We start from the raw sequence: 23,546 nt of genomic DNA, 5'->3' as shown, positions 1-23,546 counted from the left end.
AGGAAGGTGCTGTGGGTTGTCTGGTTCTGGTTCTGCAACTGACCTTCTTTCCCTTCCTGTTGTGAATTCTGCCTAAATTCATTTGAGTGACTGACTTCCTTTGGGATCGGTATACATTCTTCCCAGGTTGCTTACTCAGCTTTCTGATAGCGGACAGGATATGCTGGGAAGTACCATACTTGTCTGCTTAGATAACGGGCGTTACGTTATAAAAAGGAAGTATTGCACAGAGCTTGGCAGCCAGCTTTTTTAGAAGTAAAGGTGATTGAAGTGGAAACACACACTGGTCTTATTTCCTGGGCTTCGGAACCAGGGTTTCCTTTCAATCAAGCCTTCCCAATTGGAGAACCTAACCAGTGAATGGATGTTGCTTTTCAGACCCAGGTTAGATGTAGAACATCTGCCCAACGATGCCGATTATAGTTAACATCTTCCAAGACGAAGGAAGAATAATTAGCCTTGTCGTATTATTCTCATACTGACTCACATATTGGACATGCCTCTAAGTGCTTTCCTATATTATTTCTTAGATCATTTTGGCCTGCACGGCATAAATATAATTTGAATTTCAAGCAACTCCATGCTAATGGTGGTATTTATTCATTTACTCCATTTATATCCATGACCTCTTGAGTGTTATTTATTTACACCCTGCCTTTATTTATTTATTACACATCAGGCAGCAAACACACACTATATACTTCCTTCCTTCCATGTGGTTTGGGCTGAGAAAGAGTGCTTGGCCCAAAGTCTCCCAGCTGGCTTTCATGGCTAAGGCAAGACTTGAACTCGTGGTCTCTTCCGTCCTAGCCTGGCGCCTCGTGATGCTTTACCAATAGCATAAATTTTAAAAGTCATCAATCAACATTTAAAACATCCACACTTATAATAACATAACAGTCTTAACCAATGTACGAATTACAAACGTAAAATAGAATTTAAACAGTATGCTATTAATCCGTGACTTACGACCATTCGTTTAGTGACTATTCAGAGTTACCGTGGCAGGGGAAAAAATGGCTGTTTTCCACACTTATGACCTTGGCAGCAGCAGAATCAGATGCTTGGAAACTGACTCATGTTTATGACAGTTGCAGTGTCCCAGGATCATGCGATCAGCTTTTGTGACTTTCTAACGAACAAAATCAATGGGGAAGCCATTGTCTGCAAGGAATATCAATCCTTCCATTCCCCACCATCCAGTCAGAGCTGAAGAAGCTTCTTGGATAAGAAGCAAAATGTCTTCAAAAAAAACAAAAACAAAACAAAACAAGGAAGTCCAGTTGCCTCCTGAAAAAGCTCTTTTGGGACAACCGTGACCTGGATGACTGAGAATCTCTACAGACTAATGGGGAAGCCAGGTTCACTTAACAACCGTGTTACTAACTTAACAACCACAGTGATTCATTCACTTAGCAACTGTGGAAAGAAACTTTATCTTACTTAGCGATGGAAATTTTGGGCTCAACTATGGTCGAAAGCCGAGGACTTTTAATAAAGCAATGAGTTTACATAGTAAGTTCCAACGATGAAAGCATTGCTCACGTACCATGAAATGTTGCCTTCTGGGAAGGTGGCTTTATTTCCATAATGCAAATTGGGAAGAGAAATAATATCCCTCAGTTGCTATAATAATGGCAGAATTTTGGTACAACAAATGTGCTGGAGCTTGTTAGGTTGCTTATATTGGCTTTTCCTGCTACAAGCGATTAAAAATGAACCAGAGATTCACTTGTTTTAAAAGTTGCCCAATTTGGGAAAAACCTGATTTAGAACTTCTCTTTAGGTCAGTATTTCTCAAGCTCCTTTACAGGTAAGATCCTCCTCCATCCTCCTGGTCTTCCGGGAGAGTCTAAAAACATGCTTCTGATTCTTGGCCTGGGACCCCAATAGGGGCCTGCTATATTGGGGGTGCAATAATCCAGAGATGACCAGAGTACGGGCGACTGTATACAGGGGCCTCACAATCCAGGAAAGCAACTGGCCCACCACCCAAAATTGTGCAGAGACTCTCCTGGCTTCAAGCAGGAGTCGTGAGTCTAGGAGACCCCCCTCCCCACCTCCCCCTCCCCACCAAAGCTCCCAGCTTTGTCCCCGAGCTCAAAGGATAGGTGTTTTCTGATCGAGCTGTCTTCCAGAAGTTCTTTTCGGTCGTTCAGAAGGTGGTCCTCCTCCTTTTCTTCCACTGTCACTCAAAAGTCGTGGCCTATCCTGCTGGCTAGGATATTGTTGCAGCATCGCCTCTGGATCAGGATCCATGGTTTGTTGCTCATTTAATAAGTCAAGATTTTAAACCAGCCAGATAGAGCAGAACCTAGCCATAGATCTCAAATTTGCTTAGCTTTGCTTCTTGGCAAGCGGAGTCCAGCATGAGCGAATTCTCTTGTTATCCAAACCGTATCGAATGGGAAAGACTATATGGCAGAACTATAAAAGGTATTTTTTAATTTACTCATTAGATGTATTTTCTGCCCCTTTTGTCTCAAAAGAACCATTGGATGAAAAAAAAAATGGTTTGGCCTTTTAGTTATCGCACGACACACTTTTTCTAGGCAAATTCTCTTAAAGTTTAGTTCTCGATGACATTTTCGAATACATTTTTGAAGTATACATTTTGAAGTTCTCTTTACAATATATTCTCCACAAGCTGGAGAATAGCCTTTCTTGTTTGTAGCCCACCCCCACCCCAAAATATCTGCTCAGCTTTGCAGGTACTTTCCCTTACCTTGAGAATTCAGGGCCCTTTGATTGCCTAATAATTTAATTATTTGGGTCTTCGAGGCAGCATTCAAAACTGTTTTCCAGTTGCGCGGCAGACACAGTTTTAAAAACTGTAGGTACATTACAGAGTCAGTCTGCTGCAGTGGTGAAGGCATCAGACTAGAAACTCAAGAGGCCATGAGTTCAAATCCCACCTTAATCACAAAGCCAATTGTGTAATCTCGGGCCAGTCATTTTCTCTCAGCCTTAGGAAGGAGGCAATGGCAAGCCACTTCTGAAAAAGCTTGCCAAGCAAACTGCAGTCTAGACCAGGGGTCTCCAACCTTGGTCCGTTTAAGACTTGTGTTGAAGTCCACAAGTTTTAAAGGGACCAAGGTTGGAGACCCCTGGTCTAGGCAGCCTCTCAGAAAGAGACATACAGTAATGGAACAGAAGAAAAAACACATTACATCGTAGTGATTTTCTTGTAAGGGATTTTTGGCAAAGGAACTGGACTTTTGTCCAAGATCTTGGATTGCAGGTAGGTCCAAGTGACACCATCGGTTAACCTACATCTAGTTCAACAAAAAAACAGCCGTTTCACCACACCAACATTGACAGACAGCATCAGAGAGGTGATATTGGAATTAAGAGGCAAGTCAGTTGAAACTTAATTCTGTCTTTATTTTCCATTAGGAGTAAATTACACAGTGTAGTTTGGGAAGTCCCTTTGATCAGGAGTGGCCAGAAGTACTGCTTGTCAACTTCAATTGGGCAGCCGGTTGAGTCCTTCTGCATTAATCTTGCTTTGCTGATATTCGGAAGCAAATCTAAAGCGCACTCTTTTGCGAATCATGCGTGTTTTTTGTTTTTAACGGCAGCTTGGAAACTTGAATTCATTTTAGAAACCGTCATCAAGAACTTTGCAGGAACAAGGCAGTTGGATCATGCAGGGTCTTCCCCCCGTGTTCTTTAACACCGACGATTTTAACTCGTAACGTGTTGGTTTAATAATGTTTTTTAAAAACCTTCCCTGGAGTGCAGTTGGTGATTGAAAGTTCTGCTCGAAGGAGATCTGTTTGGTGAGTTACAGAAGCAGGATTTTTTTTTCCCCCACTGTAAGAAATGGGTTTTTATTTGTGATAATACAGCATCTTATGTAAGGTGAAAGTTTAGCATCGAGAAATTATAAACGTGTTAATATCTGAGCAGCAGGGAATTAAGAGTTTAACATGGAAAGAACTATAGAAAACTTGCAACGTCCGATTTTGTAGAGGAGTTGGGGATAGAACAGTATTGAACAGCCTTCATTGTAGTAATTTGACAACCAAAATGATGATACGTTTGCATAAAGCATAAAGACACATGTCTATGGAGATTCACACTCATCCAGTCATGGTTGTCCCAAAGGTGCTTTTCAAGAGGCAACTGGGCTTCCTGGTTTTTCTTTGAAGACATTTCGCTTCTTATCCAAGAAGCTTCTTCAGCTGTTTTTCCCCGCACCATTTGAAGGGTGTTCATCCCAAAGTGCATCACTAAATGTCTATGGAGATTCTCTGTCATCCATATCATGGTTGTCCCAAAGGTGCATTTTCAAGAGGCAACTGGGCTTCCTTCAGCCTTGACGAAGCTTCTTGGATGAGAAGCGAAACGTCTTCAAAGAAAAACCAGAAAGTCCAGTTGCCTCTTGGAAAAGCACCTTTGGGACATAAAGACACAAAGCTATATCCTTCTACCCTATAAGAGGGAGATTCTAGGGCATGGCTACCCTGAACCTTCCTTTCTCTCCCATCCAGTTTAGGACTGCACAGTCTCTTGTCTTGGGACCTTCTGTTTTTTTTAAAAAAATTTTTAAATTTTGCATTTATATCCCGCTGTTCTCCGAAGACTCAGGGCAGCTTACACTATGTCAAGCAATAGTCTTCATCCATTTGTATATTATATACAAACTCAACTTATTGCCCCCAACAATCTGGGTCCTCATTTTACCTACCTTATAAAGGATGGAAGGCTGAGTCAACCTTGGGCCTGGTGGGACTAGAACCTGCAGTAATTGCAGGCAGCTGTTGTTAATAACAGACTGTCTTAGCAGTCTGAGCCACAGAGGCCCAGCACATTCTGTGGAATGTGCTGACTCTTCCACCGTGCCGCTGCCAACATTTCCTGCCCCAGTGCTTCTCCTTCACCTGCACATTTAATCACATCTGATTTAGAACATAGAATAACAGAGTTGGAAGGGACCTTGGAGGTCTTCTAGCCCAACCCCCCAGCCTGTTGGCTGTCCAATCTCTTCTTGAAGAGCCTCCAGTGATGGAGCACCCACAACTTCTGAAGGGAAGCTGTTCCACTGGTTAATTGTTTTCACTGTCAGCAAATTTCTCCTTACTTCTACGTTGGTTCCCTCCTTTATTAGTTTCCATCCATTGCTTCTTAGCCTGTCTTCAGGTGCTTTGGAGCACTGGCTGAGGAATTCTAGGAGTTGAAGTCCACAAGTCTTAAAGTTGCCAAGGTTGGAGACCCCTGCTTTGGAGGACAGGTTGACCCCCACTTCTATACAAAAACCCCTTAGATATTGAAAGTCTGATATCATGTCGCCCCCAGTCCTTCTGTTCACTGTGCTACAAATCCCTTGTAGCCTGAGCGCAAGGGTGCATTTCCCCCCCAAAGTATTGTGGGTACAACATTTACCTTGCTAAGTAGGGGAGGCTTTATGTCCAGCCACTTAAGAAAAATAACTTACAGACATTTAGGTCTTGTGTGTTTGTCCCTCTTGCCAAAAAACCCATTTATTTCATAACAGCTTAATTAGCTTTGATCCGAATATGCGAGTAGCATTTTTAAGAACATATTGCAGCCATGCTATTCTTTGAGGTTGGATTTTCCCTGATTAATTGTGGGAATATTTGATTTGTTTAGACTTTGTATTCTTTTAGTAGTTGTCCCAGTCAGAAGCTTGAATGGCAAAAGATTGTGAGGTGCAGTCCAAACCCTCTCGGATCACCATCTGCCTGTCCCTCAATCGAACTATACAGCTCACCGTCCAACGTTGCTAATTTTATTTATGCAATAAGTTATTGTTTAAAGAAAATAAGGTATCTGAGTCTGAGAAACCCATCACTTTAGTTTCCTTTTGAGACATACCCTTTGATCTGTCTGAGATCTCTTCTGGAAATGTGGAGCCTTGAGAGAAGGTAGAAACGAACATCCAACGTTCTACCAGTTTAGTCTCAAATCCAAGTCTTTGCCTTTCCAAAGGGCTGGTGCATGGTGTTTGTCCTGATAGAGAAGGAGTAAGAGAAGGAGACGCTTTAGATCAGGGGTGTCAAACTCAAGGCTTAGATCTGGCCTGCGGGGGCCCCTGGAAATAGCAAAGGACTGGCCCTCTATGCCTCTGACAGGGAAAATGGAGCTTGGGAGGGCTGTGCGCTGCATTTTTGCTGGCAGAGGGTTGCAGGAGGCCGTTGTAGCCGAAAATGGAGCGCAGGAAGCCCATTTTCGCTGGCAGAGCACTCGGGCCACCCAGGTGCCCCCCTGATGCGTGATGTCATGCTGGCCACACTCACTCTGGTCACACCCACCCCGCCCCCCTGAGGTCAAACATAAAACTGATGCGGCCCTCAATGAAATTGAGTTTGACACCTCTGCTTTGGATGACGACAGGATGAGCAGGACATCCTCAAAGGAGCAGCAGAGATGGGCAACCAGAAGGTGACTTCTGGCTGCCTTCATCTCTGCAGAAAAAGGAGAGATTATGAGGTTGCCCACATGCGCTCCTCCTGAGTATACTGCAGGAACAGAGATTTTTGCAATCAACTCACGAGTGGCTTGGAGTCGAGGGACCCCTTCTAATGTTGCAGTCCCAATGCAGTCTGTATGGACAAAAAAGCTCAGCTGAGCCTCACTTTTTTGACTTGCCTTTTAATTGCTTTTTATTTATTGAGAACTTTTGGATTGATCCGTTTTACAACATTCCTTGAGTGAGTCCCCTTCAATTCTTGAAGAAAGAAGTTGTAAGGGCAAGATTAAAGACTTAAAAAAATGAGGAGGGAGAATAAACATCAAAAACCTGATTAGAATCTTTATTTTAGAAAGTTACGAAAGGGTTAAAGGTCCAGAGGGATTTCAAATAATTAGAAGAAACCTTCCCATGGGAAAATGCTGTTATTTGCGGGGTGGGGGGTGGGGGGGGGGACATAAGATGGGATTTAGAAGGTTAGACACCAGAGGGAACATGAAATAAACTGAAGTTTATAATTCAAAATGCTTACATTTGCCTCAGTAACACAAAATGGAGCAAAATACTTTGATTCTGGATGAACCGAAAGGCATTTCTGAACAATAAACTCAAGTTAATCTTAAAATTGTCTGCTATCATAGACTAACTGGTTTTAAAAGACATTATAGAATAGAAACAAGTTTTACTGGATAAGACAGTATTTGATTTGAATATGGATTTAAAAATGACAGGTTACAAGAATGGTAAGAAAAAAAGATGTTATACTGGATATACAAATGATACCAACTGATGTCTTAGTAATTATAAGGGATATACAAATGAGAAACCAGAAGAGTGACTTGGATATTTTTCATATTTTGGATTTGGAAGAGACTTGTTGAAATTTTGAAGGATTTTCTGAGATGGGACAAAGACACCATGAAAAGAAATAAACTTCTGAGAGATTATTTAAATAAACTAAATTAACATTGTTAAAACCAAACGGAAGGGATATAAAGTTGGGTTATTTGATCAAGTGTAAAATATATATGTTATTTCTGGTAACCCCCAATGGACTTTTGTTGACCTGAACTGAACGTATGGGAAGCAGATGTTTTATTGTATTTTCAGAGAAAGTGATAAGCTTCTGAAATTGCTTCTACATGCTGTGATGAAGAGAGAAGTTACTTCTTCATATATTTCTTTTCTTTTTTTCTTGTATTATCTTTTCTTCCTTTTCTCTTCTCATTTTCTCACTTTTTATTCTTTTCTTTTTAATTTTATTCTTATTCATGTATGTTTGTTTTTTCATCTTTGAAATTATACACTTCCCCCCTTCATTCAATCATGTTCAATTCTCAGAAACTTTCTGGACAGGTCCCTGTAGTTTTCCTGGCAAGGTTTTTCAACAAATCTTAATTAAAAAGATCAATATTTTCTTTGTGAGCTTGATTTCTTATCTGAGGCTGGGGTTCACTCATCTGATTTTATTGAACACTGATTTCAGTAATTTGTGGAGAACAGAGACTGGGTTGGCTGTTTTTATTCTTATATCAGGAGTAACTGAATGGTCCTTGTAGAATAGACTTTCTTTGTGAATTTGACTCCCTGGGATTCTATTGTCCAAGTTAAGTTTCATGGCATAGTTGGCCTTCTAATGCACAAAGTTGGATTCCATGGGCAAAGGGCAGATCCTGCTTCTCCCTGTAATCCCTCAAATCCATTCAGATCTTTTCTAGAAATGAATTCCCAATCTAGTTAAGGCACCAGGTTGGAAAGCGTGAGACCCTGAGTTCTAGTCCTGCCTGAGGCATAAAAGCCGGCTGGAAGTCTTTGGGCCAATCACCAGGAGACAGTGAGTTCTAGTTCCCCCTAAGACATAAAAGCCAGCTGGGTATCTTTGGGGTAATCACCAGGAGATAGTGAGTTCTAGTTCCCCCTAAGACATAAAAGCCAGCTGGGTATCTTTGGGCCAATCACCAGGAGACAGTGAGTTCTAGTTCCCCCTAAGACATAAAAGCCAGCTGGGTATCTTTGGGCCAATCACCAGGAGGCAGTGAGTTCTAGTTCCCAGTAAGACATAAAAGCCAGCTGGGTATCTTTGGGCCAATCACCAGGAGGCAGTGAGTTCTAGTTCCCCTTAAGACATAAAAGCCAGCTGGGCATCTTTGGGCCAATCACCAGGAGGCAGTGAGTTCTAGTTCCCCTTAAGACATAAAAGCCAGCCGGGTATCTTTGGGCCAATCACCAGGAGACAGTGAGTTCTAGTCCTGCCTTAGATACAAAAGCCAGTCCCTCTCTCTGAGCCCGTCCCATCTCCCAAGTTTGTTGTTGTGGGGAAAATAGGAGGAGGAAGGTGTGTGGGATACGTCCGCCGCTTTGAGTTACTTGTAAAAATAATAAAGGCGGGATATAAATAAATGAAAATAATAATTTAAAAATTATGCAAGGTTGGATATCATTCAGAGAAGGGACTATTTTACAGAAGGGGTTTGGAGGCACTTCAGTTTGATCTTCTTGCTGCTTTTACCCTTGGCTGAACTTGTCTCGCTGGCTTCCGCCATTCTTGGCCCAGGCTGATGGGAGTTGTGTTCTGACACGCTTGGGAATTACGGCACAGACGGGAGAACTTTGCATCACTTCTGCTTCCTTGTTCTGGCCTTCAAGTCACCACTTCATGTTCTGTTCGACCTCCTTTGGAGGTTCTGGGCCACGTGCAGAGTTTGGAAAATTCTATGATGGGCAAAGCGAACCTGTCATTCTCCTCCTCCACCCAAGTAGTCCTCAACTTAACGGCCGCAATTGAGTCCAACATTTCTGCTCCCAAGCAAGACAAAAAAGAGTTTTCTTGCCACAATTGTTAAGTGAATCTGGCTCCCTCCTTGACTTTGCTTGTCAGAAGGTCGCAAAAGGGGACACGTGACCCCGGGACACTGTAACCGTCATAAATATGAATCAGTTGCCAATTTTGTCTGAATTTTGATTGCCCAACCATGGAGTTGCTGCAGGGGTCTTAAGTATGAAAAAAGCCGCCATAAATCACTCTTTCAGTGTTGTAACTTTGAATGTCTGTAGAGATTCTCAGCCATCCAGGTCACGGTTCTCCCAAAGGTGCTTTTTCAGGAGGCAACTGGACTTTCTTGTTTCTTCTTTGAAGACGTTTCGCTTCTCATCCAAGAAGCTTCTTCAGCTCTGACTTGAATGGTGGGGAATGGGAGGATTTATGCTCCTTGCAGACAGCTGGTCATTTGCATCCTTTTAGAGGGTCCTTGAAGCCCCTGGAGGTTTGTCTGTGTCCTCAGGGTCACCTGAGTGGTGCAAATGGTTCCTGTAGTCTGCAGGTTTTTTTTCCCCCTCTGGAAATCTATTCCTACTCCCACACCATTCAAAAGGTCCCAAACTGGATAGCTAAAAGTCTGTAGAGATTCTCAGTCATCCAGGCTTTTGAATGTCTTCAAAAGAAAAAAACAAGAAAGTCCAGTTGCCTCCGGAAAAAGTACCTTTGGGGGAACTTTGAATGATCGCTGAACGAATGGTCGTAAATCGAGGGGTATTTATATCCCCCCCCATGCATTTGTTTTAAAATATTTAAAATATTTCGTCTTTTCTGCCCCTGGAAAAAAATACCTTTCCAGCCTGCTGGAGGCTGGTTTCATTTCCCACCCAATCCTTTGTTTGCCAAGTGTTTGCAGAACCTCAGCCTATGCAGTGGTTTTAAACTGTTTTGGATCTGTAAATATGAGTCAGCTGATTACCCAATGAGGTAATGGATTTCCTCCCTGGCTTGTGTCCTTGTGAGTTGCTGAGGCCAGCTAATTGTGCCCTGCCGGCTGCTGGGAGGGCGATGGGGAATATTCAGCAGGCTGGTTGGCTTTGGGGGACCCCCGTGCTGGGTGCTTTTTATGGCTCCCCAGATTGATTGCTTTCCAGAGAAGCCAGAAAAACTTCATTAAGCTGGCATTCGAATTGTGTGCCGCTTTGGCTTGGCCGCCTGGGAATGTTCATAACCTTTGGTGTTTTTCTCCGTTTTCCCCGCTGGGGCTGCTTAGCATAATGGATCCCTTTTTATGTGCGAGAGGCTTGTTTTCTCAGGAAGAGCTTGTTGGTGGGTTGTGATTTATTATTTTGGATCTCGGGTAACTACGCCCTTACTCCATAGCTTCACAGCAGCAGTCGACTTCAAAAGGCCAGCCTTCTTCCTCTGGCAGGCTTATGCGCTTCTGAACTTATTTATTACTTTATAAGTACAGGTAATCCTTGACTTGCAACAGTTCATTTAGTGGCCGTTCAGAGTTACAATGGCATATATTTATTTTTCTTCAATTCAAACAGTTACTTTTGCCATCTGTGCCAACTCCATCACTTTTTCCATCCCTTCTTCCATTGTGGGAATTGATGGGCCTTTCTATCTCTCCCCCCACCCCCCCACCCCCAAAAAAATCTTGCGGCAGTTGACATGTAGCAATGTTGGCGAACCTTTTCCACACCAAGTGTGAGTGTGTGGAAGCGCTGGAAACCAGAAGAGCAGCTGAGTTTCCGGTTTCCATAATGTGCATGCCCGCAGGTCACATGGCCTTCCGGTTTTTGGCACGGATGCGCACACGAAGACCAGCTGGCCGGCATCCATATACGCACCGGAAACCGGAAGCTCAGCTTCCTAGCATGCGCATGCGCGCTGGGGAGTGGCTCTTCCAGTTTCTGGTGCGCAAAGACCAGAAGAGCAACCGGTGACGGCTGGCGTCGCCCAGAGAGTTGGCTTTGGGTGCCACTTCTGGCATGCGTGCAATAAGTTCACCATAACAGACATATAGAATAACAACGTTCTATTTTTTTGTTCCAAGTTTTCTTTCTCCAATAATCTTCCGGTTTTCACCTTTCCAGTGGTTCTCATTGGGGACTCCGGAGTTGGAAAAAGCAACCTCCTCTCTCGTTTCACGCGTAACGAGTTCAACCTGGAGAGCAAAAGCACCATCGGTGTAGAGTTTGCCACCCGGAGCATCCAGGTGGACGGCAAGACCATCAAAGCTCAGATCTGGGACACGGCCGGGCAAGAACGATACCGAGCCATCACATCTGCGTAAGTGGTCCCTCCCCTTCCTGCCCAGACCGAGCATCCAAATGGGTCTATCTTTCTATTACGTCTCCACCCTGTTTTCTATACAGTTTCCTCTGGATTAATTAAAACCGAAATTTTACAACAATACTTTTAATTGCTAAATTTATTTTTAATACGGCAGAGGAAGAAAATTATGTGGAGTGGTGCGGTGGCCTAGAGGTGGAGCTCTCGCCGCACAATCAGGAGGCTATGAGTTCAATCCTAGGTAGAGGCAAATATTCCTCTCTCTGGGCACAATGAGAATATATCCGTTGAGCAAAACTCCGCATTGGCGACAGGAAGGGCATCCGGCCATTAAAACACTCTGCTACCTCCATTCAGTAGCCCAGATTCTACCCCGCAAGGGATTATGGGGTTGTTAAAAGAAGAAGAGGAAGAAAATTTCGTAGTGGGAATAGTCACATTAGCTATATTAACATGGTTTAAATCAGGGGTCCACACATGGGTGAAATGTAAAATTTGTTACTACCAGTTCTGTGGGCGTGGCTTGGTTGGGGGGGTAATGTGACTGGATGGGCGTGGCCACCTTTTTTTTTTTACTTTTAAAAACAACCTTTTTTACTTTTAAAAACAACCTCCACCGAAGAGGTTGTTAAAAAATACTTTTAAAAGCCTGTGATGATCTCTCGCCTCTCCTGTTCAACATCTACATGAAGCCGTTGGGCGAGGTCATCAGTGGCTTTGGGGTGAGTTATCATCTGTACGCTGATGATACTCAGCTGTACTTTTCCACCCCAGGCCACCCCAGCGAAGCTGTCGAAGTGCTGTCCCGTTGTTTGGAGGCCGTACGGGTCTGGATGGGGAGAAACAGACTCAGACTCAATCCATCCAAGACGGAGTGGCTGTGGATGCCGGCATCCCGGTACAGTCAGCTGCAACCGCGGCTGACTGTTGAAAGCAGTCACTGGCCCCAACGGAAAGAGTGCGCAACTTGGCGTTCTCCTGGAGGAGCGGCTGTGGTTTGAAGACCCCTTGCCGCCCGTCTCCAGGAGAGCTTTTTACCAGGTTCGCCTGGTCCGCCAGTTGCGCCCCTTTCTTGACCGGGATGCCTTATGCACGGTCACTCATGCTCTCGTCACTTCTCGACTGGATTATTGCAATGCTCTCTACATGGGGCTACCTTTGAAGTGTACCCGGAGACTGCAGTTAGTCAGAATGCAGCTGCGGGTGATTGAGGAGCACCACGTTGCTCCCGGTAACACCTCTCCTGCGCAGTCTGCACTGGCTACCTGTGGTCTTCGGGTGCGCTTCAAGGTTTTGGTTACCACCTTCAAAGCGCTCCATGGCTTAGGGCCCGGTACTTACGGGACCGCCTGCTGTTTCCACATGCCTCCCACCGACCCCTACGCTCTCACAGAGAGGGTCTTCTCAGGGTGCCGTCCGCCAAGCAATGCCGGCTGGCGGCCCCCCCGGGGAGGGCCTTCTCCGGTGGAGCTCCTACTCTGGAACGACCTTCCCCCCGGTTTGCGCCAAATATCTGACCTTGGACCTTTCGTCGAATTAAAACTTATTTATTCATCCAAGCGGACTGGACTGATTTTTTAGATTTTTTAAATTTCTAAATTTTAAATTTTAAATTCTTAAATTTTCTGTAATTTTATATGGGGTATTTTAGGTTGGTCAATTTGACGGTTTTAATTCGGCCACTATTGAATAGGTATTTTAAATTGATTTTTAACTTTGTATACTTACTGCTTTTTATCTTGGCTGTACACCGCCCTGAGTCCTTCGGGAGAAGGGCGGTATAAAAGTTTAATTAATAAATAAATAAATAAATAAATAAATAAATAAATCAGGCAACTCAGCTGGGATCGCCAGAGGAGTCTTTTAAAAGCTTTTTTTTTTTTTTTGTAAAAAGTTTTATTTTCATTTTCCAACAACCTATTCAATATACAGTCTCTTATTCAACATTAATCATTAATTTTCATTTGTTACTTATTCGGGCCTGCCCAGCTACCACTTCCTTCCTTAACAAACCTTTCCTCCTCCCTTCTCTACTTTCTTCTACTTTCTTCATCCTTCCTCTCCTTCGCTTTTCTACATCCTCTCCTCCTTCCCTACTCTTCTCTTCCACCCTTTCTAGCCCTCTCTCTTTCCCCTTTCTTCTTCCTCTCCTTTCCCCCTTTTCTACCTCTCTCTTTCCTACCTACTTTCTTCCTTCACTCACTCCTCTCCCTTTCCATTCCCTTCTGAAATGGCAGCTGAGCAGCCCCGCTTTCATTTCAAATTATTTCTATTTCTTAATTACTTATCTTCAATCATTCCTTTACATTGATCCTTCATCTCCCCCCCTCTCCCCCTTTCCCCTCCCTCCCCCCTCCCACCCCCCGAGACTTCTTTGGCCGAAGAGGTTGTAGAAAAAATGCTTTTAAAGGGTTCTGACAATCCCTGCTGAGCTGCGCGATCATCAGAGGCTTTTTTTTACTTTTAAAAGCATTTTTTTGGCTGAAGAAAAAATGCTTTTAAAAGATGAAAAAAAAACAACTTCTGATGATTGCGCAGCTCAGCTGGGGTGGCAGGGGTGGCAGGGATTATTGCTACTGGTTCTCCGAACCACCCGCTGCCATCGCTACCGGATTGGGTAAAACGGTCCGAACCGGAAGCATTTCACCCCTGGGTCCACAGCCCTTTGGAAACCAGGCCGTGGGAAGTAGTGGGCACGTGTGCGCGTGCACAAAGTTGCATTTGTGAAAGCTGTGCGCACCTGCAAAACCATCCCCTCTTCTTCTCTTGCCACTGCTTCTGCCAGTCCACCAAACCAGAAAGATTGGGAAACTCTGGTTTAAAAGCAAGGTAAATTTAAATATAACATGAAATCAAATTTAGTTCTTCCCGTTTACTTTCTTGGTCTCTGCAAAAAATTGTGCACCCTTAATTTAAAACTAAATCGCACCATGTCGGCTTCCCTTTCCATGGGTGTGAAACTCTCTGCTCCTGGACCCTTGTTAAGTGCTTTTAAGAAAAGCTTTTAAGACTCTTTTTATTTGTAAAGAAATCAGGAATGATGTGATAACAACGAATGCCATAGAAGTCCGGAATCCTTGTTATTAGGTTTGTCAACAAAAAGCACATAATGACAGAACTAGCTTGAGGCTCTCAGATATTAAGAGTTAGTGGGTTTTTATCTGCTGAGGATCAGTTGCATCTTACCTATTAAGTTTCTTCATTACACTCAGGTGCAGTGTAGTTTCATTGGCATATGTTCAGTGTGTTGTAATTTAACAGATCATGGTTAAAATAGATGATGGTTGTACATAATGCTTCTCATCAATTAGAATGAAAATAGAAAATAGAATAGAATTTATTGGCCAAGTGTGATTGGACACACAAGGAATTTGTCTTTGGTGCATAAGCTTGCAGTGTACATAAAAGAAAAGATACCTTCATCAAAGTACAACGTTTACAACACGAATGATGGTCATAGGATATAATTTGACACTTAATGATACAACACTTAATGATAATCATAAGGTACAAATAAGCAATCGGGAACAATCAGCAATCAGGAACCTCAGGTTTTCTCTCACACGTGGAAGATTGCCTGCCCTTTGTGAGTGGGACCACAAAGGACACGCGGGATTTATTTATTTGTTTAATATATGTCCCACCTTTATTCTCTATAACTAGGCATTCAATATACTGCTGCCACCTCATATTGTCTCCACACAACTATTGCCCTGTGAGGTGGATTGGACAGAGAGAGAGAGAGGGTGTCTGGCCCAAAGTTACATGGCCAGTTTTTTGGTCCAAGGGAGTACTAGAACTCACAGCCTCCTCATTTGTAGTTTCTCACCATGATCGCTGCACCAGGCTGACTCTCTTAGGTGAAGGAGCAGATGCACCTGTAAGGCTTTAGGTATAAATTTTATTCTTGAAATTCTTCAACCTCAACCAATTTTTTTTTTAAAAAAGGTGGGGGCTATATCACTGACTCAGCCTTCCATCCTTCCGAGGTCGGTAAAATGAGAACCCAGATTGTTGGGGGCAATATGATGAGTCTGCAAAACTGCTTAGAGAGGGCTGTAAAGCACTATGAAGTGGTATATAAGCAGTGGTAGGATGCTGCCGGTTTAACAACCGGTTCACTGATCGCGCGTGCGCAGTTTTACAAATACTAACCTTCTGTGTTACCACTTGGTAGTAACACAGCTGAGGTGCGGCAATCTGCTCTGCCACGCCAATCAGCTGAGAAGATAAAGGTAAGTAAAGCGCAGGGACAGGCAGGCAGGCCTACCTGATCGTCAGAGCGAACCGGTTCGCTCCCGGCTGATTGTCGGAGGTACCAGTTTGCCTGAACCGGTAGAATCCCACCCCTGTATATAAGTCTTAAGTGCTATTGCTATCTACTCTGAGACTCCTTTTCTGGCCCCCTGTCTCAGTGTAATGTGTGAATCCAATAATGGGCAAGTCAGGACCAAATGTTTGTCAAAGAATGAGCTCTTGGCCCTTTAGCTGTTGAGATTGAATTTGTAGTCTACAGATTTCCACAATGGAAGGTGCATAGGGTAAGGGTTTTTTCCCCCTCCCCTCATTTTAATATCCAGGCGGTCCTCGACTTAGAACCATTAACAACCATTTGAAGTTCTAACGGCACTGAAACACATGAATTACGACTGATCTTTGCACTTACGACCATCTCAGCCTCCCCGCGGTCATGTCATAAAAATTTGGGTGCCTATCATATGTTAACATCAGTTGCAGGTCACCTGATCACCATTCGCAACCTTCCCAGCTGGCTCCTGACAAGCAGTCAGTGGGGAAAGCCAGATTCGTTAAACGACCGTGGGATTCACTTAGCGACTGCAGCTATTCACTTAACCTTGGCAAAAAAGGTCATAAAATCAGACATTCTTCATTTAACAATCACCTTATTTAGCCATGGAAATTTTGGTTCCAATTGTGGTCGAAAGCCAAGGACTACCAGTATAGCAATAGCAATAACACTTAAACTTATATACTGCTTCACAATGCTTTTACAGCCCTCTCTAAGCGGTTTACAGAGTCAGCCTCTTGCCCCCCAACACTCTGGCTCCTCATTTTACCGACCTCGGAAGGATGGAAGGCAGAGTCAACCTTGAGCTGATCAGGATCAAACTGCCAAACTGCAGGCAGCCGGCAATCAGCAGAAGTAGCCTGCAGTACTGCATTCTAACCACTGCCCCACCGTGGCTCTGATATAGCATTTGTTTCCATCCTTGTAAGCCACCCAGATTTGTCAATGAGCGGGCGGGCCTATAAACTTAAATGATGGATAATCAGTGTTGTGCTTTGTTCCTCCAGCTATTACCGTGGTGCCGTGGGGGCCTTACTGGTTTACGACATTGCCAAGCACCTGACCTATGAAAACGTGGAACGGTGGTTGAAGGAGCTGCGGGATCACGCAGACAGCAACATCGTCATTATGCTCGTGGGGAACAAAAGCGACCTGCGTCACCTGCGAGCCGTTCCAACAGATGAGGCCCGAGCCTTTGCAGGTCAGTGGGTTTGGGACAGTGGTGAGATTCAATTTTTTTTGCTACCGGTTCTGTGGGCATGGCTTGGTGGGTGTGGTTTGTCTTGGTGGGCGTGGCTTGGTGGGCGTGGCAGGGGAAGGATACTGTAAAATCCCCATTCCCTCCCCACTCCAGGGGAAGGATACTGCAAAATCCCCATTCCCACTCCACTCTGGGACCAGCCAGAGGTGGTATTTGCCGGTTCTCCAAACTACTCAAAATTTCCGCTACCAGTTCTCCAGAACCTGTCAGAACCTGCTGGATTTCACCCCTGGTTTGGGACCCCCTCCGATGGTCACCTGGGACGTCCTCGCCTGTAGAGTGACATTTATAGCAGGTTGCTTTAATTGTTCTTGATGCTGCTTGTCTGGCTGGAAAGCTGGAGCTAAATTAGATGAGAGACAAACTCTGTCAAGCCCAACATTGGGCGGTGAGGGGCAGTTTTGCAGTAATTTTATTAAGCATTACAATTAAAAAGTACAAATGAAAAAGTATTAGAAAAATTATAGAAGTTGCTGGAAAGAAAAAATAGGAAGGAAAATAGAAAATAAGAAAATAATATAATAAAGAAAAGAAATATACCAAAAATGACTTCTCCTTCATAACGAGTATAAATAATTTCAGTGGTTTATCACCTTTTAAGATTCGATAAATGATTTCTTCTCGTATCTTATCTCTTATCTATAAACAAATCCTTAAAGTCTGGTCAGCAAAAGTCCATTAAGAGGTAACCAAATATCTATTTTAACCTTGATCAAATAAACCAATTTTATATGTCTTCCTTTTCTTTTAACTGTCTTGCTCCTTTCCTTTCCTTTTTTCTCTGTTCTCATTAACTCTTCAGTGTTTTAACAGCATGTTCTGTAAATCCAGTAGGAGAATTATCCAGGTTTTTTATTTGTGTATCTCTTTCAATTATTAAGATATTAGCTGGTCCAGTGTATCATCTTTTAAAGACAGTCTACGTAAAATGTCAGGCCTTCTTAAAATTAGCTTCTGGGTCCCTGATTTTCAAATATTATCTAATGTTGAATTATTTTGCTCCATTCTGTATTGGTAAGTCAAATTAACTGTTCTTTTCCTTTAATTGTAATCTTTAGATCCTTCTGGTTCTTTCCCATCGTTTTATGTTTTGCTTTAAAAGAATTCAAAACAACGACATTTTCCCATGGGAAGGAGTCTTATAATTAATGTTTAAAATTATATTTCTTTAAAAAGCTGAAAACTCTGTACTTTTTTTAAGGGGTTTCCAGTCAACAATGAATGTTGACATTGCCTTTTCTCTGAGTAAAAAATATATATCAATTTTTCATATCATTTTCATCAAGCATTCGATAATGCTGAATCTTTCCATCTTTAAACTCACTGCAGTTAACGTTCCATGACTTTTTCCCAACTGTTTGTCCATCAGTCCCCTGAGAAAAGCCCCCGATTTCAATTGTATATTAATCTTTAAAATCCTCTGCATTATGTACACATTTGAACTTTCTGGTTTTTTAACGCATCCAACACACATGATGAAACCTCCTCTCTTGCTGTTCACATTTCCAGAGAACGTTTGAAGGACCTTTATACACTCTAGAGCAGCGGTCACCAATTGGTGGTCTGTGGACGACTGGTGGCAGTGAGAAAATTTTGGTGGTCCCCAGAGAAATTATTTGCATTTTTAAATATTGCACAAAATCAGGGGTCCTCAAACTACGGCCCCTGGGCTGGATACGTGCAATGAAGGCTTGTGTTGCTGCAAAGAGTCTCCCCCTTCGGGGTCTTTTTTTGTGGGGGGCAGAAATTCCAACTTGGGATGGGGCTTTGGGCGACGGCTGGAGAGAAGCACCACTGGTGGCAAAGAGCCGGTGGGCCTTGTTCCAGTGGGACAGCATCATGGCCTGGAAGTGGCAGACCATCTCAGCCCGCTGAGCCTCCAGGCGCAGGTACCTGGCCTTGCACTCTCACAGGTCTTCCCTCTGCTTGGAAAGCCTATGCTCGTAGTCCTCACTGTGGTGCTTCTGCTGAGCCTCCCTCTCGGCCAGATCCAATTTGAACTGAGCTGTTTTGCCAACTCTTTTCTCGTGGTGGTTGCTTAGCTCCAGCAACTGCTTCTCGTTGGGGCTCTAAGGAGCCCGGGCAAGGAGTAGCAAGTAGAGGCTGGCAAGGTGCCCCTCAACGTGACATTGAGTTCGCCATGCCCACCCAGTCACATGACCACCTTGCCTCGCCCACCCAGCCATTCATTAGTGGTCCACAGGATTTAAAATTATGAATTTAGTGGTCCCTGAGGTCCGAAAGGTTGGTGACCCCTGGTCTAGAGCATGGGTCTCCAACCATGGCAACTTTAAGACTTGTGGACTTCAACTCCCAGAGTTCCTCAGCCAGCTGGCTGAGGAACTCTGAGAGTTGAAGTCCATAAGTCTTAAAGTTGCCATGGTTGGAGACCCATGCTCTAGACCAGGGATGTCAAACTGGATCCCATCCCTTGCCACATCAGGAGTTTGTTTGCCCTTGGGCATGGCCTGGTCATTGTGTCTGACTGGATGGGTATGGCCTGGCCCGGGACGGCAAGGGCTGGGCCCTTGCCATCTCCGGGACAGCCCCATGGGCCAACTTGGTGGACTATCACAGGCCGTATCCAGTCCGCAGGCTGCCTGTTTGTCACCTCTGCTCTAGACAATTTCTCTGGTGACGTGTGCCAACAATACATCGTTTTATAAAGCTTCTCTTTAAGACTATAGTATAGTGTAAATTTCAATCATATATTTTCCCATTATTCCATTTACATATTTATAACCACAAGTTTTACCCCACTCATCATAAAAGTGGCTCTTGACGGTCGCTTAGTGACAGTTCACAGTTACGATGGCCATACCTGGGGATACAGTTCTGATGTTCCCCATCCATGGTCATGTGACCACAGGTGAGGCACTTAGTGGCCAGGATGCAGCATCCCATGGTAACATGACTGTGTTTTATAACAGTTTTGCCAAAAATTTATTTCTAGTTTTTAGCAAAATCAGCCCACTGAGGACTATTGGTTTGTTAACAAAGATGGCATTTCTCTACGACCACTGCAGATAAGGTTGTAAAATCAGATTAGTCACGTGGGTGACCTGTTTTATGACTGTTACAGCTTATGACCATGATGGGCAGGCTCCATTACGGTCATAAATTGAGAATTACTTGCACATTCTTTTATAGCCCTTCCCTTTTGTTTCCATTTTGGTTCTTGAAATATTGAATAAACCAAGAGAATGGCAAATGGGCAGCCTTGTCTCGTTCCTTTTTGTATCTGACATGGTTTTGTTAGATTTCCATTAACAGTTATTTGTGTTTTCTGTGAAGCATAAATCAGTTTTACCCATTTTATAAAATATTCTCCAAAATTCATATCTTCCAAAATCTTGAACAGCAAAGCTCCATTCTCTGCATCTAAGAAAATCAGTGCACTTTGCTTTTTTTATTATTTTATTTATTATTTATTAAATTTTTATACCGCCCTTCTCCCGAAGGACTCAGGGCGGTGTACAGCCAGAAATAAAATACAAGATATGTACAATTAAAACAAATTAAAACATAGCAAAATTACAAAAACGGCTAATAATTAAAATTAAAATTTAAAATATTTAAGAATATTAATAAAACCCCAATTTAAAATCAAATTATTAATTATTATGCCAGTCCCGCTTGAGTAAATAAGTATGTTTTTAGCTCACGACGGAAGGTCCGAAGATCAGGCACTTGACGTAGGCCAGGGGGGAGTTCATTCCAGAGCGTCGATGCTCCCACAGAGAAGGGCCTACCCCTGGGGGCCGCCAGCTGACATTGTTTGGCGGACGGCACCCTGAGGAGACCCTCTCTATGAGAGTGTACGGGTCGGTGGGAGGCATAGGGTAACAGCAGGCGGTCTCGTAAGTACCCGGGTCCTAAGCCATGGAGCGCTTTAAAGGTGGTAACCAAAATCTTGAAACGCACCCGAAAGACCACAGGAAGCCAGTGCAGACTACGGAGCAGTGGTGTTACGTGGGAGCCACGAGCGACTCCCATTACTACTCGCGCAGCCGCATTCTGGACTAACTGCAGCCTCCGGGTGCACCTCAAGGGCAGCCCCATGTAGAGAGCATTGCAGTAATCCAACCGAGACGTAACCAGAGTGTGAGTGACTGTGCATAAGGCATCTCGGTCAAGGAAGGGACGCAACTGGCGGACCAAGCGGACTTGGTAAAAGGCCCTCCTGGAGACGGCCGCCAGATGTTCATCAAAGGACAGCCGTCCATCCAGGAGGACGCCCAAGTTGCGAACCACCTCCTTTGGGGCCACTAACTGCTTCAACAGTCAGCTGGGGATGCAGCTGACTGTACCGGGGTGCCGGCATCCACAGCCACTCCGTCTTGGAGGGATTGAGCTTGAGTCTGTTTCTCCCCATCCAGACCCGTACAGCTTTCAGGCACCGAGACAGCACTTCGACCGCTTCGTTGGGGTGGTCCGGGGTGGAAAAGTACAGCTGAGTATCATCAGCGTACAGATGATAACTCACCCCGAAGCCACTGATGACCTCACCCAGCGGCTTCATATAGATGTTAAACAGGGTAGGTGAGAGAATCGACCCCTGAGGTACCCCACAAGTGAGGCGCCTCGCGGACGACCTCTGCCCCCCTGTCAACACCGTCTGCGACCGGTCGGAGAGATAGGAGGAGAACCACCGATAAACGGTGCCTCCCACTCCCAATCCCTCCAACCATCGCAGCAGGATACCATGGTCGATGGTATCAAAAGCCGCTGAGAGATCTAATAGGACCAAGGCAGAGGAGCAACCCCTATCCCTGGCCCTCCAGAGGTCATCCACCAACGCGACCAAAGCCGTCTCCGTGCTGTAACCGGGTTGGAAGCCGGACTGGAATGGGTCTAGATAGACAGCTTCCTCCAGGTGCCGGGGGAGCTGCCACGCAACCACACTCTCTACAACCTTCGCCACAAAGCGAAGGTTGGAGACTGGACGGTAGTTTCCCAAAATAGCTGGGTCCAGGGAAACTATTTTCACTATGATGTTACTCCAAATATTCCAAAAAGGCCAACACATTTCTAGTGGCATCTTTTAGGTAAAAATGCGTATTGATCCTCATCAATACATTTTTGAAATATTATTTTCAGTTTATCAAGTAGAATTGTGGCGAACAACTTGTAATCATTAGCGATAGCACTTAGGCTTATATACCACTTGATTAATATAGTAACTAACGATACTGATCTATGATTTCTCGTTAAGGTCAAATCTTGACCCTTTTTAGGTATTAGTACTATATTGGCCTCTTTTCAACTCTCTGGAGGCTTTCTATCTTGGCTCCTGGTAATTTCTAGAGGTTGTAAAAGTTCACCCTCAAACCATTTATAATAAAACCTAATAATCCATCTGGTCCAGGGAGCTTTCCCAGTTTAAACTTTTATATTGCTTCAGAAACTTCCTTTATTTTTATAAGTCCATTCATAATTTGTCTCAGAATTCTCAGGAACTTGTGTTTCTTTAGATATTCATCTATATTTTCTAAAGTGATGTCACTTCCTTTGGACAAGTTAGAATAATATTGATAAAATGGTTTTCTCATGGCCTCATTGTCCTTTAATAGAGTATCTTTTTCCTTTTTGTAATTTAAATGCCAGCCACTTCTCTGGTTTATTTGAAAACTCAAAATCCTTTGTTTCACATGCTTCATTTTTACTTCTATTTTTCTTCGTGATATCATAGATAACTGTCATTATAATAGCTTAATCTGTTGAGAAATACTTATCATCTGCAAAAATTTTTTTTATTTTTATTTACATTTATATCCCGCCCTTCTCCGAAGACTCAGGGCGGCTTACAGTGTGTAAGGCAATAGTCTCATTCTATTTGTATATTTACAAAGTCAACTTATTGCCCCCCCAACAATCTGGGTCCTCATTTTACCTACCTTATAAAGGATGGAAGGCTGAGTCAACCTTGGGCCTGGTGGGACTAGAACCTGCAGTAATTGCAGGCAGCTGTGTTTTAATAACAGGCTATCTTACAACACCCCCCCCCCTTTATCTCCTCCAAAATAGCTTGGGTTTTCTCTTATCTCTTCTTTTGGAGCACACTGTTATATTGTATAAAATAATCTCTAATAAAAACTTCACATGCCCATTCCCAATGATACTTAAGCCAGTGCCTTTATCTAATTTTTTTATTCAAAGAAATTCTTTTAAATTTCTTTTTACAGTCCTCCAATATTACTTCTTTCTGTGATATTTCATGTAGTCACCATGTGAAAGAACTAGTTTTCCTTTTATAAACCAGGCTCATAGGATTATGATTTGAAAAAGTCCTTTGTAATATCTCTCCTTTACAAACTTCAGAAGCCAAGTTCTTTGAAATCCAATCATATCTATTCTTAAACAAGAACTAGGTCTTTCTTAAGAATTGTGTGTACTCCGCAGGCAATTCAAGCCATTTTTTTCTCCCTATATCAAATAGCCCTAAATTGTCCATTAAATTTAAAAAAAAAGGGTGATTTAT

The 23,546-nt window shown here is 43.5% G+C and overlaps 1 protein-coding gene across 2 annotated transcripts in view; it reads left to right on the top strand.

Moving 5' to 3' along the window:
• The window catches only part of RAB11A (RAB11A, member RAS oncogene family), a 44,155-nt gene that overhangs the window by 3,072 nt on the left and 17,537 nt on the right, over positions 1–23,546 (top strand). For both annotated transcript variants that reach the window (XM_058156396.1, XM_058156395.1), the window contains exons 2-3: positions 11,297–11,492; positions 16,812–17,005. In XM_058156396.1, coding sequence (XP_058012379.1) covers positions 11,297–11,492; positions 16,812–17,005 — 390 coding nt within the window. The remainder of the gene's footprint in view (positions 1–11,296; positions 11,493–16,811; positions 17,006–23,546) is intronic.

Source organism: Ahaetulla prasina, chromosome 13, assembly GCF_028640845.1.
Source record: "Ahaetulla prasina isolate Xishuangbanna chromosome 13, ASM2864084v1, whole genome shotgun sequence".
Classification (NCBI taxonomy): domain Eukaryota; kingdom Metazoa; phylum Chordata; class Lepidosauria; order Squamata; family Colubridae; genus Ahaetulla; species Ahaetulla prasina.
This window is presented reverse-complemented; position numbering and strand designations above follow the sequence as displayed.